The 14,413-nt window shown below is 42.8% G+C and overlaps 1 protein-coding gene across 8 annotated transcripts in view; it reads right to left on the minus strand.

The window, feature by feature from the left end:
- LOC115154524 (teneurin-1) overlaps positions 1-14,413 on the minus strand; it is a 184,939-nt gene that overhangs the window by 48,942 nt on the left and 121,584 nt on the right. For all 8 annotated transcript variants that reach the window (XM_029700822.1, XM_029700824.1, XM_029700823.1 and 5 more), the window contains 4 exons: positions 12,109-12,322; positions 8,854-8,955; positions 1,668-1,862; positions 130-330 (listed from right to left, as the gene is read on the minus strand). In XM_029700822.1, the coding sequence (XP_029556682.1) occupies positions 130-330; positions 1,668-1,862; positions 8,854-8,955; positions 12,109-12,322 (712 nt within the window). The remainder of the gene's footprint in view (positions 1-129; positions 331-1,667; positions 1,863-8,853; positions 8,956-12,108; positions 12,323-14,413) is intronic.

A 14,413-nucleotide genomic window follows, 5' to 3' on the forward strand; every position in this document is an offset into this window, starting at 1 on the left:
CAGTCTGAAAGCACCTTATTCGAGTGTGTGTCTGTATGTAGGAAAAAACCTACCGTATAGAGATAGAGAGTAGAGACGTGTTTTTCTCTATATATGGCTCTGCATGTACGTCATGGTTCTTGTACTCACCGGTGGAGCAGTCAGAGCCAGTCCAGCTGGAATCACAGGTACAGCTGCCAGAGTCTGGAAGGTATTTCCCATGGCCTGAACACTGCTCCTGGCATGCTGGCAGGGGGCTCTCACAGTCTGGGCCTCCCCACCCCGTTGAACACAAGCACTCCCCCTTCACACACACACCATGGCCAGAACACTGAGGGTCCAGGCAGTCCACTGGCCATGCAGAACCAGGGAGGTGAGAGAGAGGGGGCGTGGAGGGAGGGAGCGAGCGAGACAGTAAGAAAGAGAGCGTGAGAGAGAAAGTGTCAGAGTAAATATTTCATGCCCCTCCCTGACCATCTGTATATTGTTTGAATCATCTCAGCTTCTGAATTTTCTGTCCTCTATGGGTAGGTACTGACACAAAACACCTCCATCACATCTTTCCTCTATGGGTAGGTACTGACACAAAACACCTCCATCACATCTTTCCTCTATGGGTAGGTACTGACACAAAACACCTCCATCACATCTTTCCTCTATGGGTAGGGGCTGACACAAAACACCTCCATCACATCTTTCCTCTATGGGTAGGGGCTGACACAAAACACCCCCATCACACCTTGCTGATTCATCACATTGTCTGTGTACTTCAGTGGTGTTCATTCTAACAGTGTCACTGTAACCCTGTGAGAACAGCGTGTCCTAGCAGTGAATGGTTTATTACTGAGAACACGTCACACCATGAGGAAAACATGGCCATCTACAACAAGAACATGGAAACATCTGCAGCTTTTACACAAGATTCTCATAAAGAATTAACAATAAACAGCTTCAATCCATGTCTGGAGCTAATTGATCACATTTAGTCGTGATACACTTCAGAACAACCCCACCCACCCAACTAATGCACACTACAAAAAAGAAAAAAGAAAAATCTATGCAGTGTTAACCACAGTAATTACCACAAGGCTTGCAGGCTGGATCCTAGTCACAGGCTCATTGGCTCAAGGTTATTCTCTAGCACGGATATCTCAGACAAAGCCAATAATTACCCCACTGGATACAACTACCTAAGGACAATCAATTGATTTGGCTGTTTCATCCTAAGCATTCTTCATGACGTGCATGAAAAGCGGGGAGCGGCTGTTTGTGTGTGTGTGTGTGTGTGTGTGTGTGTGTGTGTGTGTGTGTGTGTGTGTGTGCAGAGGATAATCTATTTGGTCAATCTGATTTTGCACACAAAAACTCTCTCCATAATTAAAATGATGTGAAAGGAGGATACTGGATGTATTGTTGCTGTGGTTAAATAGTAGGCCTAATCAGACAGTCTATAAAACACTTTGGTGTGTGTCCTTGTGCAAAACCCAATAACAAACAGAACACTGGTTAGGCTAGTGGTTAGAGCCCTGAACTAACAACTAGTGGCTTTTCGGCATGCCTCTGTTATTGCACTTTGTGATAAGGGATGCACCAAACCAAAGCTCTTTGGCTAGGCTAAATACAACTGTATCCTATCCCTATGCCTGTGTCAACAGCGATAATGATTATTATTAGGACAGGATCCTTGCCTTGTTCACAGTTGTTGCCCTTGTAGGCGGGGCTGCACATACAGATGCCGTTGACACAGGTGCCGTGGTTGGAGCAGGTGGGATCGATGCACTGGTCCTCCTGGATGTCACACTCTGGGCCCTTCCAGCCCGGGTGACACTGGCAGTAACCTTTCTCATAATCTCCATTCCCACTGCACAGGACAGGACAGGAGTCTGCAAGGGAAGCACATGAAGACAGTAGCCCTCAAGAAATACTGTGGTGTAAAGAAAATACATCTAATACTGTACTGTATATGCATTAGTGCATTGACGTGTTCACATTCAAAACCTTCACTCAAAACAGGTTGCTGTCTAGGATGTGAATTATAAAGCTTTGTGTCATTCCAGCACAGGAAGGTACTAGTTAGCACTCACCCTGAGATCCCAGTGGTGATCTCCCCACGAGCCATATACAGGTTTCACCCATCACCAATATCTTACTAATAAGCATGCAGCTGAATTCACCTAATCCTCTCCCCCTGATGATAGTGCTGTAAGTACTCTTCCCTCCGCTGGGCACAGGCCACGCACCCCCACTCAGACCCTCTTCCCGTGAAATCCACCTAATCTCTCAAGCACTTCAATTTTGCTCAAGTGGCACCTGAGTCAAACTCCAGTAGCTGCTGTGTGGCGCTGCAGCGGCTGTGTCTCCCTCCAACACCCCCCTCTATTTCCCAAGGCCCCTCCATCCACCACTTGGTGCCTTAGCATGAAAATGGATATTTACAAAACGAGGAAGAAGCTTAGAGCTCAGAGGCTGAAGCATGGAGACACTTGATAAACACCAGAGCAGAACATACTGTGCTGTATAAATAGATTCAATAGAGATCCTTGTTCACATGCCGTTAACCCTTTGGGGTGTAGTCTAAACACAACTCATATCACTAACATATTGCATTTGCACATTGTCTTTCATTCCTATGCTACATGTACTGTATTAGGCACTCATAGTGAACCATTTTCCAGTGTCTTTAAAACCTATGTGAGAGAACGACTCCATTCTCTTCTCCTCTCCTCTCCTCTGATCTGCTCTCCTCTCCTCTGATCTCCTCTCCTCTGATCTGCTCTCCTCTGATCTCCTCTCCTCTCCTCTCCTCTGCTCTGCTCTGCTCTGCTCTCCTCTCCTCTGATCTCCTCTCCTCTCCTCTGATCTCCTCTGATCTCCTCTCCTCTCCTCTGATCTCCTCTCCTCTCCTCTGATCTCCTCTCCTCTCCTCTGATCTGATCTCCTCTCCTCTCCTCTCCTCTGATCTCTCATGCCTCCGGTCTGTCCGTCTGTTTATGTACTGTTGCAGTGTGGAAGTTATGCCTTACAGACCCTGTCCATTAGTCTCCATAATATGTCACAGTTCCACACCGGGAACAGTAATAGACACATTATGCTTGCTACAGTGACTCCCTGACCACAGATTTAGGCAGAGACAGATTAAGGATTTCGACCAGAGCAGGTCGGCCTGGGCCAAGAGAGACCACTTTGACCACAAAGTGGATCTGAAATTACCACTTGCTTTCCTCAATTAATGCAAAGATTGTAAATAATCCTCAGAGACAATCAAAATACTCTCATTCAGAATGGCTCTTGGCAGTATGCATTATGAAGCACCAGGCTTAATAAAACAGTACCCACACAGAAAAAAACATGAATTTCAAGTAATCACATGTGATCTTATGTCAAGTTAATGTGATAACGTGACAACATGTAAAAGCAACATGTGATAACATGAAACTGCACATGTGAAAACATGCTTTCATGTGAAATAAATGCGACAACATGAGGATGCAAACATTTTTCACATGTGAGAATGTCATTCCACATTTGAGATACAGATTTTAAGTAGTGTTGATTTGAGGTCGGTTCGGTTTCAGTTAGATTATAAAAAAATTATCACAGTTTTCATTTTCGTTTTTTGTTCATTTATTTGTGCTCCCGAGTGGCTCAGCGGTCTAAGGCACTCCATCTAGAGGTGTCACTACAGGCCCTGGTTCGATTCCAGGATGAATCACAACCGGCTGTGATTGGGAGTCCCATAGGGCGGTGCACAATTGGCCCAGTGTCGTCCGGGTTTGGCCGGGGTAGGCTGTCATTTTAAATAAGAATTTGTTCTTAACTGACTTGCCTAGTTGAATAAATACATTAAATGTACTATGTATTATGTGGCTTGAATGCTGTTACAGAGAACAAAACAATTAATAAAAGTCCCATGATGGCAGTGACTGCTTATCACTTATTAACCATCATTTATTCATAAAATATTTCAGTTATTGTGTATATTACATTTATTTTTTACTTTATTATTTAATTCCAAGTCATCATCTCACCTCTATAGAGCTGCTGCCTATGCTGTCTGACAAAATCACTACTTTAGGAGTTCTTCAAAATAAATAAAGCAACTTTTATGACTGCTAAATACCAACTATCAATCACTTAAACCATGTATTTTCAGGTAGAAATACCTTGCGAAGCAACTGCTCTCTATCCCTCTCGATCGCGCATTATTCTGTCTCTTTTCTCCCTCTCAGTATCTGCCCCACACTAACCTAACGTAGCAGGTGTAGAAGGGGGCGGCGGGTAGCCTAGTGGTTAGAGCGTTGGAATAGTAACCGAAAGGTTGCAAGATCGAATCCTTGAGCTGACAAGGTAAAAATCTGTTGTTCTTCCCCTGAACAAGGCAGTTAACCCACTGTTCCTAGGCCGTCATTGAAAATAACAATTTGTTCTTAACTGACTTGCCTAGTTAAATAAAATAAAGGTAAAAAAAGAAAGAGACTGGACAAGTAGGTGCACAATGGATTACGGTCATTGTAGTTAATTACCATGTTACCACCTGCCCTAAACTATGTAGAATATTTGCCTGTTCAAAACTACAACTCCCTACTACATCCCACAGTTTAGGCTTGACCTGATTTATATCTAGAGAAACTGTGCAATGTGAGCATTGAGCTCCCAGAAAAAATAAGAACTAAATGGAATTCAAATAATTGAACAGCCTTTGGTCAATTAGTTGTTTAAAAAACAAAAACTAACCGACATTTCGGGTAATTGCTCAGCACTTATTTTAACATGTGAACGTTTTTCACTTGAAAATGCAATGACATGGGGTTTTACAGTAAGTGGTACACTGTACAGCTGAAATACAAAACAAATCTTTAATCAGTGACATTTGCGGTACGCTGACCTTTCTGCTGCACCACAAAGTGTATAGCATTCCCCCATACAATACATCACTGCCATCTGCACTGCTATTTTAGTTATCAGTTAATATGACTATTGTCTCATCAATGATTTAATTGACTTATTTCAGCAATTTGAGGGTTTTCTGTATAGTTGTCTAATGTTGGTGGGGCATATTACTCTATTTAAATGTTACACCTGAATCACTATGATAAATATAATATTTTTTCTTGAGTGTATTTATAACAAAGCTGAGATTTACTTTGTATAAAATATAAGAGTGTAGGCATACACGTGAAATCAGTCATTGACACAGACATGGTGGCATAGCAGGTAGATCGGAATGCGGTTGTGAATTCACATCCCAGGTGAGTACATGTTGAATAATACTGTATAAATAAATGTAATCATGTATATAAAATATTTAAGTTGAAAAAACACTGTTAAAAGCACTGTTTGTGTGTGTATCCTAACAATACATTTTTGTTTGCAGGGCATCACCTGTGAAAGGTAATGTCATCACGTGAAAATTCACATGTGAAACTTCATGTGAAATATCATTGCATAAAGTGTTCCAAAAACACATGGTTTTACATGTGAAAGAAAATTGAAATAATTTCTATAAGGGTAGCCAATGTTATATGATTGATTGGACTTTACTTTGCAGAATAATTTGACACGGGTGCCTTGTAAGGATCCGTCTCCGAGAGGGTAATCTACCTTTACCATCGGTCCTATTAGCCAACGTACAATCAATCGATAATAAAATAGACGAACTACGATCATGTATATCCTACCAATGGGACATTAAAAAACGTAATATTTTATGTTTCACCAAGTCGTGGCTGAACGACGACATGAATAACATACAGCTGGTGGGTTTTAAGCTTTTTCGGCAGGATAGAACAGTGGCCTCTGGTAAGACAAGGGGTTGGGGTCTATGTATATTTGTAAACAACAGCTGGTGCACAAAATCTAGGTGCTCGCCTGAGGTAGAGTATCTCATGATAAGCTGTAGACCACACTATTTACCAAGAGAGTTTTCATCTGTATTTTTCGTAGCTGTCTATATACCACCACAAACCGATGCTGACACTAAGACCGCACTCAATGAGCTGTATATGGCCACAAGCAAACATGAAAACACTCATCCAGAGGCGGCGCTCCTAGTGGCCGGGGACTTTAATGCAGGGAAACTCAAATCCGTTTTACCTAATTTCAACCAGCATTTTAAATGTGCAACCAGAGGGAAAAAACTCTAGACCACCTTTACTCCACACACAGAGATGCGTACAAAGCTCTCCCTCGCCCTCCATTTGGTAAATCTGACCATAATTCTATCCTCCTGATTCCTGCTTACAAGCAAAAACTAAAGCAGGAAGCACCAGTGACTCGGTCAATAAGAAAGTGGTCAGATGGAGCAGATGCTAAGCTACAGGACTGTTTTGCTAGCACAGACTGGAATATGTTCCGGGATTCTTCCGATGGCATCGAGGAGTACACCACATCAGTCACTGGCTTCATCAATAAGTGCATTGATGATGTCGTCCCCACAGTGACCGTACTAAATTATGCATTAAACAGGTAAAGCGTCAATACAGGACTAAGATTGAATCGTACTACACCGGCTCCGACGCTTTTCGGATGTGGCAGGGCTTGGAAACTATTACAGACTACAAAGGGAAGCACAGCCGTGATCTGCCAAGTGACACGAGCATACCAGATGAGCTAAATTATTTCTATGCTCGCTTCGAGGTATGTAACACTGAAGCATGCATGAGAGCATCAGCTGTTCCGGATGACTGTGTGATCACACTCTCCGTAGCCGATGTGAGTAAGACCTTTAAACAGGTTCACAAGGCCACAGGGCCAGTCGGATTACCAGGACGTGTACTCCGAGCATGCACTGACCAACTGGCAAGTGTCTTCACTGACATTTTCAACCTGTCCCTGACTGAGTATACAATACCAACATGTTTCAAGCAGACCACCATAGTCCCTGTGCCCAAGAACACTAAGGTAACCTGCCTAAATGACTACCGACCCGTAGCACTCACGTCTGTAGCCATGAAGTGCTTTGAAAGGCTGGTCATGGCTCACATCAACACCATAATCCCAGAAACCCTAGACCCATTCCAATTTGCATACCGCCCTAACAGATCCACAGATGATGCCATCTCTATTACACTCCACACTGCCCTTTCCCACCTGGACAAAAGGAACACCTATGCGAGAATGCTATTCATTGACTACAGCTCAGCGTTCAACACCATAGTGCCCACAAAGCTCATCACTAAGCTAAGGACCCTGGGACTAAACACCTCCCTCTGCAACTGGATCCTGGACTTCCTGACGGGCCACCCGCAGGTGGTAAGGGAAGGTAACAACACATCAGGGGCCCCTCAGGGGTGCGTGTTCAGTCCCCTCCTGTACTCCCCGTTCACTCATGACTGCCTGGCCAGGCACAACTCCAAGACCATCATCAAGTTTCCCGATGACACAACAGTGGTAGGCCTGATCACCAATAATGATGAGACAGCCTATAGGGAGGAGGTCAGAGACCTGGCCGTGTGGTGCCAGGACAACAACCTCTCCCACAATGTGATCAAGACAAAGGAGATGATTGTGGACTACAGGAAAAGGAGTAACGAGCATGCCCCCATTTTCATCGATGGGCTGCAGTGGAGCAGGTTGAGAGCTTCAAGTTCCTTGGTGTCCACATCACCAACAAACTATCATGGTCCAAACACACTAAGAAAGTTGTGAAGAGGGCCACGACAAAGTCTATTACCCCTCAGGAGACTGAAAAGATTTGGCATGGGTCCTCAGATCCTCAAAAGGTTCTACAGCTGCACCATCGAGAGCATCCTGCCTGGTATGGCAACTGCTCGGCCTCCGACCGCAAGACACTACAAAGGGTAGTGTGTACGGCCCAGTACATCACTGGGACCAAGCTTCCTGCCATCCAGGACCTCTATACCAGGCAGTGTCAGAGGAAGGTCCTAAAAATTGTCAAAGATTCCAGCCACCCTAGTCATGTACTGTTCTCTCTGCTACTGCAAGGCAAGCAGTACCGGAGCGCCGAGTCTAGGTCCAAAAGGCTTCTTAACAGCCCTGAAGCCCTAAGATTCCTAAACAGCTAATCAAAGGGCTACCCAGACCCCTCTTTATGCTGCTGCTACTCTCAGTTTATTATCTATGCATAGTCCCTTTAACTCTACCTACATGTACATATTACCTCGACTAACCGGTGCCCATGCACATTGATTCTGTAGCGGCACCCCCTGTAAACAGCCTCGCTATTGTTATTTTACTGCTGCTGTTTAATTATTTGTTGCTTTTATTTTCAATTTTTTTTACTTAACACTTTTTTCCCCTTAAACTTCTTAAAGCATTGTTGGTTAAGGGCTTGTAAGTAAGCATCTCACTGTAAGGTCTACACCTGTTGTATTCGGCGCATGTGACAAATAACATTTGATTTGGTAGATTTACAGAATAGAAAATATGAATGATGGTCTATCTCAGAGTTTCCCTAACTCAGTCCCCCCCGGGGGCACATTTCGGATTTTGCCCTAGCACTACATAACTGATTCAAATAATCAACTCATTATAAAGCTTTGAATCAGGTGTGTAGTGCTAGTGCAAAAAACAAAACGTGCACCCAGAGTGGGGGGGCCCAGGACCGAGTTTGGGAAACCCTGGTCCATCTGACCAAAAATGCAGAATAATATAATTGAAATGTGTATGAATTCATTGGAATACTACGCATATATCCAACATGACTCACTTAGATGCGTAAAAAGGTTTTGTATAATTTCAACTAGTAGTTTTAAAAGTAGCACTCACAAGCCAAAACTGGTCCCTGAAAATGTTGCACAATTGTGTACAAAGCCAGTATGACCTCTTACGTCCTGCAATTTGTTTGTGTGCAATTCATATGACATGTTACGAATTTGTAAGTGCTTAAGATCCTGTTCAATCTCTTTAATATACCTTTTGAGCAGTCTGGTCCCAGAAAGCCGGTGAAGCAGTGGCAGTGGCCTGCTACACATTCGCCGTTGCCCTTACAGTTGGTGGAGCAGCCGCCCATGGTTTCTACAGACACAGAGAAAGTAGTAAACAACACATGGGCTAGGCAGAAACACAAAGGAGAACAATGGTGCCAACTCATGGTATAATGAAGACTATTACTTACTTTGTGCATCCGTTGAGACATATAATAATCTTTATTAATAAACAAACATCATTTCGATACCACAAATGATCTGACAAAGATCCTGGTTGGTATCCAAACGTGTGTTTATTAATAAAGGTACGTAGTGGAGCTCTATTTCTTTCATACCAACTTATTGGGGCCCTGATTCTACTAAAGGATTTGTGTTTGACCACACTTGACGGCATATTATAATCTAACATGTTGAATGAGTGACAATAAGGTGACAGATTAAGAGTTTCATTCCAAAACACTATATATCCATTTTTCAAAAATGTTTGTAAATGAGCTTTTATTGTTTAAAACAATTATTAATAAGATTGGTGTGTTTTTTCACTATCTAATTATGGCATGGGGTTGTTCAATGACAGAAATGCATTTGTTTAAAATCTATCACTTGATGGTTTCATTTCAGAAAGAAAAATATTCAATTTTTTTGCTATACAGTGCATTCGGAAAGTTTTCAGACCCTTTGACTTTTTCCACATTATGTTACGTTACAGCCTTATTCTAAAATTAATGGAATAGTTTTTTACCTCATCAATCTACACACAACACCCCATAATGATAAAGCAAAAACAGGTTTTTAGAAATGTTGCCAATTTATCACAATAAAAAAACTGAAATATCACATTTTCTTAAGTATTCAGACCCTTTAATCAGGACTTTGTTGAAGCACCTTTGACAGCGATTACAGTCTTGAGTCTTCTTGGGTATGATGCTACAAGCTTGGCACACCTGTCTGTAGTTAGGGATTCTCCCATTCTTCTCTGCAGATCCTCTCAAGCTCTGTCAGGTTGGATGGAGAGCGTCGGTGTACAGCTATTTTTAGGTCTCTCCAGAGGTGTTCGTTCGGGTTCAAGTCTGGGCTCTGGCTGGGCCAGTCAAGGACATTGAGACTTGTCCCGAAGCCACTCCTGCATTGTCTTGGCTGTGTGCTTAGGGTCCATGTCCTGTTGTAAGGTGAACCTTCACCCCAGTCTGAGGTCCTGAGCGCTCTGGAGCAGGTTTTCATCAAGGATCTCTCTATATTTTGCTCCATTCATATTACCCTCAATCCTGACTAGTCTCCCAGTACCTGCTGCTGAAAAACATCCCCACAGCATGATGCTGCCACCCCCATGCTTCACCGTAGGGATGGTGCCAGGTTTCCTCCAGACGTGACGCTTGGCATTCAGGCCAAAGAGTTCAATCTTGGTTTCATCAGATCAGAGCATCTTGTTTCTCATGGTCTGAGAGTCCTTTAGGTGCCTTTTGGCAAACTCCAAGCGGGCTGTCATGTGCCTTTTACTGAGGAGTGGCTTCCGTCTGGCCACTCTACCATAAAGGCCTGATTGGTGGAGTGCTGCAGAGATGCTTGTCCTTCTGGAAGGTTCTCTCATCTCCAAAGAGGAACTCTGGAGCTCTGTCAGAGTGACCATCGGGTTCTTGGTCACCTCCCTGACCAAGGCCCTTCTCCCCTGATTGCTCAGTTTGGTCAGGTGGCCAGCTCTAGGAAAAGTCTTGGTAGTTCCAAACTTCTTCCATTTAAGAATGATGGAGGCCACTGTGTTCTTGGGGACCTTCAATGCTGCAGACATTTTTTGTTACCCTTACCCAGATCTGTGCCTCGACACAGTCCTGTCTCGGAGCTCTACGGACAATTCCTTCAACCTCATGGCTTGGTTTTTGCTCTGACATGCACTGTCAACTTTGGGACCTATATAGATAGGTGTGTGCCTTTCAAAATCCTGTCCAATCAATTGAATTTACCACAGGTGGATAATCAAGTTGTAGAAACATCTCATGACTGATCAATGGAAACAGGATGGACCTGAGCTCAATTTCAAGTCTCATAGTAAAGGTTCTGAATACTTACGTAAATAAGGTATTTTGGTTTTTTATTTTTAATAAATTAGCAAAAATGTCTAAAAACCTAGTTTCGCTTTGTCATTATGGGGTATCGTGTGTAGATCGATGAGAAAAATAAATAATTAAATCAATTTTAGAATAAGGCTGTAATGTAACAAAATGTTAAAGTCAAGGGGTCTGAATACTTTCCGAATGCACTATATATCCTATATATAAATGCTATATATAAATGCTATATATCCGCCTCACTCTCAAAGAAATACAACCCTGTAAGTAGTACTGCTAGGTTTCACACAGTCAAATGTAACAAATAACTATGCTTTTTATAAAGAAATGTACAAATTATAAATTTGTGACAAAATGAACTCAATAAATAATATGAGATGTGTACGTAAAGTATTTACATTTTAGTCATTTAGCAGATGCTCTATTGCAGAGCAACTTACAGTAAGTGCATTCATGTTAAGAAGGCTATGGGGGGGTTAACCACATATCACAGTCATATATACAGGATACAAAAACCTTCCATTGAAGCTAAACAATAGATGTCTTGCGTTTTGCAAAAAAACTACTTTTCAAAGACCTCTAAAATGGATGAATAAAACATTTGAGAACACAAAAAATGTACACACACATGAAGGTACCCATAAGCAATCATTTCTAATGAAAAAACACAAATGTGAAATATTGGTGGATATAGCGTTTGGAAAAAAACTCTTCAGATATTCTACATAATTATGAAGAAAATGGAAACTGACATTTCCAGAAATACACTGCAGTACCATTCTTGAACTGCCTTTCAGACAACAATGCGTTTTAAAAGACAGAGCAAAAGCATTTTCAGGAGACGCTGGTGAGAGAGAGCATTAGGAGGAATGCATTGTCTCGTCTCTCAGCAGAGGCTTACAGACAGTTGACAAAAGGTCAATCAATTAAGGATGACAGACTGCAGCTCCTTGCAATGAGCAACATAACTCAACCATTTTGATGTTAAAATGGCAGCTTGTTTCACAAACATATTTCCTGGAAATAATGTCACATGCACTGTATTTTTCTGTACATCTGCAGTAATTATAAGACTTCATTACTGCTCCCAAACATGATTGCATGGCGATGCAATTTTCATTAGTGTCTGACAATGTGGAGCACCTATTCTACTTTTTACATAACGAGAAGCCAATTACCGATGGCAGTGCTCAGAACAAAAACTTGCTCCATTTTTTTTCCGTCGTTGTAGAAAGCCAGGTACCAGGTTCCAGCGTCCATGTACTCTATGAAGCCCGTCTCCTGGAGGGAGGAGAGGATCAGATTCCTGGGAGACGCGTTCGAATCCTCCGTTACCATCTGAACCTCCTGTTTGATCAGCTGCTTCCCGTCCAGGAGCTTGACAAAGTCAAACTGCAGGAGGAAGAGAAAACATCAGATTAAATATGTAGCCATGGTTTGAGAGTCAAAAACTGGGACATCACAAGTTCCTGGTTGGGCATACTGACGTGCCCTGACTGACAGGTGTATGATGGTTCCTCCAACATCACAGCACACATATCTATCTCTGGGAACGGGCCAAAACCAGAAATCATAATGTGCTGTATCGTATCCTGTCATCCATCTTAAAATAACTTGAACTTAACTATATGCAAAAGCTCCCGAGCCACCTTTTGACTTTGCCCTTAATGAGCGTAATAAAGAGACAGGCCCCCATGCTGTATTACCAGATGAGTAGGATATGACAGTAGAATGGAGCGGGACATAGTGCCGTAGCTGCGCTAGAGTCACTCATGTTTGTGTGTGCTCTTGGAGATAAGCAGGGGCCAGGGCTGGTATTACACTGCAGTCGGCTGGTGACTGCATGCAGCAAAGCCTTTCCGCCTGCCGGGCTCAGAGGGAGGTCTGTCTTCACTCCTCCACCCGTCCTAAATAATAAACCCAGGGCTTGGTGAGGCCAGGTCCGTAACTCCAATGACATGCCCCCAAGCCTAAGAATCACTCTATGACTCAGGTTCTCTTATGAGAGACAAATGCTCCCCTACGGAACAAAAGGAAAACGATGTTTGTAATTCAGTAGAACCGCTGGGGCACCATAGCCATCGGGCCCCTGCATTTCAACTCATCAGTGACGCAAAGCAGCAGAAGAGGAGGCAGAAGAGGCGATTGCAGTCCCTCCATTATTCACTTTCAGCTGGGGATCGGCAAATGATATCACACTGAAGCGGAAATGGCCAATAGTGACAAAATCTCCTTGAAAGAAAAGTCTGAACTGTGCGTGCCGCCAAGGGGACTGACTCAGATTAATGACTAAAAACATCCTATTAGGATTCATCATCCGGAAGCCTGCTGGGTTTGCTGAGGCCGCTGAAACAGCCTTGTGACAGATGAGTCGCTTGTGTGGCGGTCTCGCCGTGACCCTGAGTGCTCAGCCCCATGACCTGCTGGGTATTCTATCAGCAGATGTAATGAGGGATGGTCCGAGGCAACATATGTGTGACTGCGTGCAGGCGCAAAAAACTGAACTGGGATCAGCCGAATCAGCCGACCTGGCTGACAGAGACATCTAACGATGGTGTGGGATTAGCCAGCCCCACCGAGACAGGACTTTGTGTTTATTATGGATCCCCATTTGCTGCTGCCAAGGCAAAGGGTGGCTACTTTGAAGAATCTCAAATATAAAATATATTTTGATTTGTTTAACACTTTTTTGGCTACTACATGATTCCATGTGTTATTTCATAGTTTTGATGTCTTCACTATTATTCTACAATGTAGAAAATAGTAAAAATACAGAAAAATCCTGGAATGAGTAGGTGTGTCCAAACGTTTGACTGGTACTGTGTGTGTGATTACTATAATGATTATGAGCATCCTTACAGAACAAAAAGGACATCTGTGTTTGAAAGGAAACTTTCAATTAGCATTAATTAATTGTCTGTATCCGTGCACCTACATATGCAAATTAGTATACAAATGAGCCATAAATAAGGAGTATTTAATTTAATTACGACAGATCACAATTTCTTGAATGATTGGAACTGTTAATCTTAGATAATATCTTTGGTAACACGCAGTGATTGGGGAGTTTAGGCATTTTACTGACATCACATTAGTTCCACTAGATATTTCCTTAATTGCATTCATTCCATAACAATAAACTACATACATTGAAGCTCATTATGATCTGACAAAAGTACTGGTACTGTATGTAGCCAACAGTACTGTAGCTAATTCACTGATTGGTGAAGTGATCAAACTTGACATAGAGGCACAGCATCTGCCTGGTCCAGCTTTTTATCGTGGGTTTCCATGTGGGTGAAGAGTGAGACGGAAGGATGACAGATGGATGGAGGAAAGGAAGTTGTGCGTAGGGACTTGGGGTACACTCATTAGCATCGAGGTTGGTGTGTATCTGTGCATGTGTATCTGTGCATGTGTATCTGTGCATGTGTGGGTGTGTATCTGTGCATGTGTGTAGATGAACCAGGTGTTTATTTAGTT

The sequence above is a fragment of the Salmo trutta genome, chromosome 19, assembly GCF_901001165.1.
Source record: "Salmo trutta chromosome 19, fSalTru1.1, whole genome shotgun sequence".
NCBI lineage: Eukaryota > Metazoa > Chordata > Actinopteri > Salmoniformes > Salmonidae > Salmo > Salmo trutta.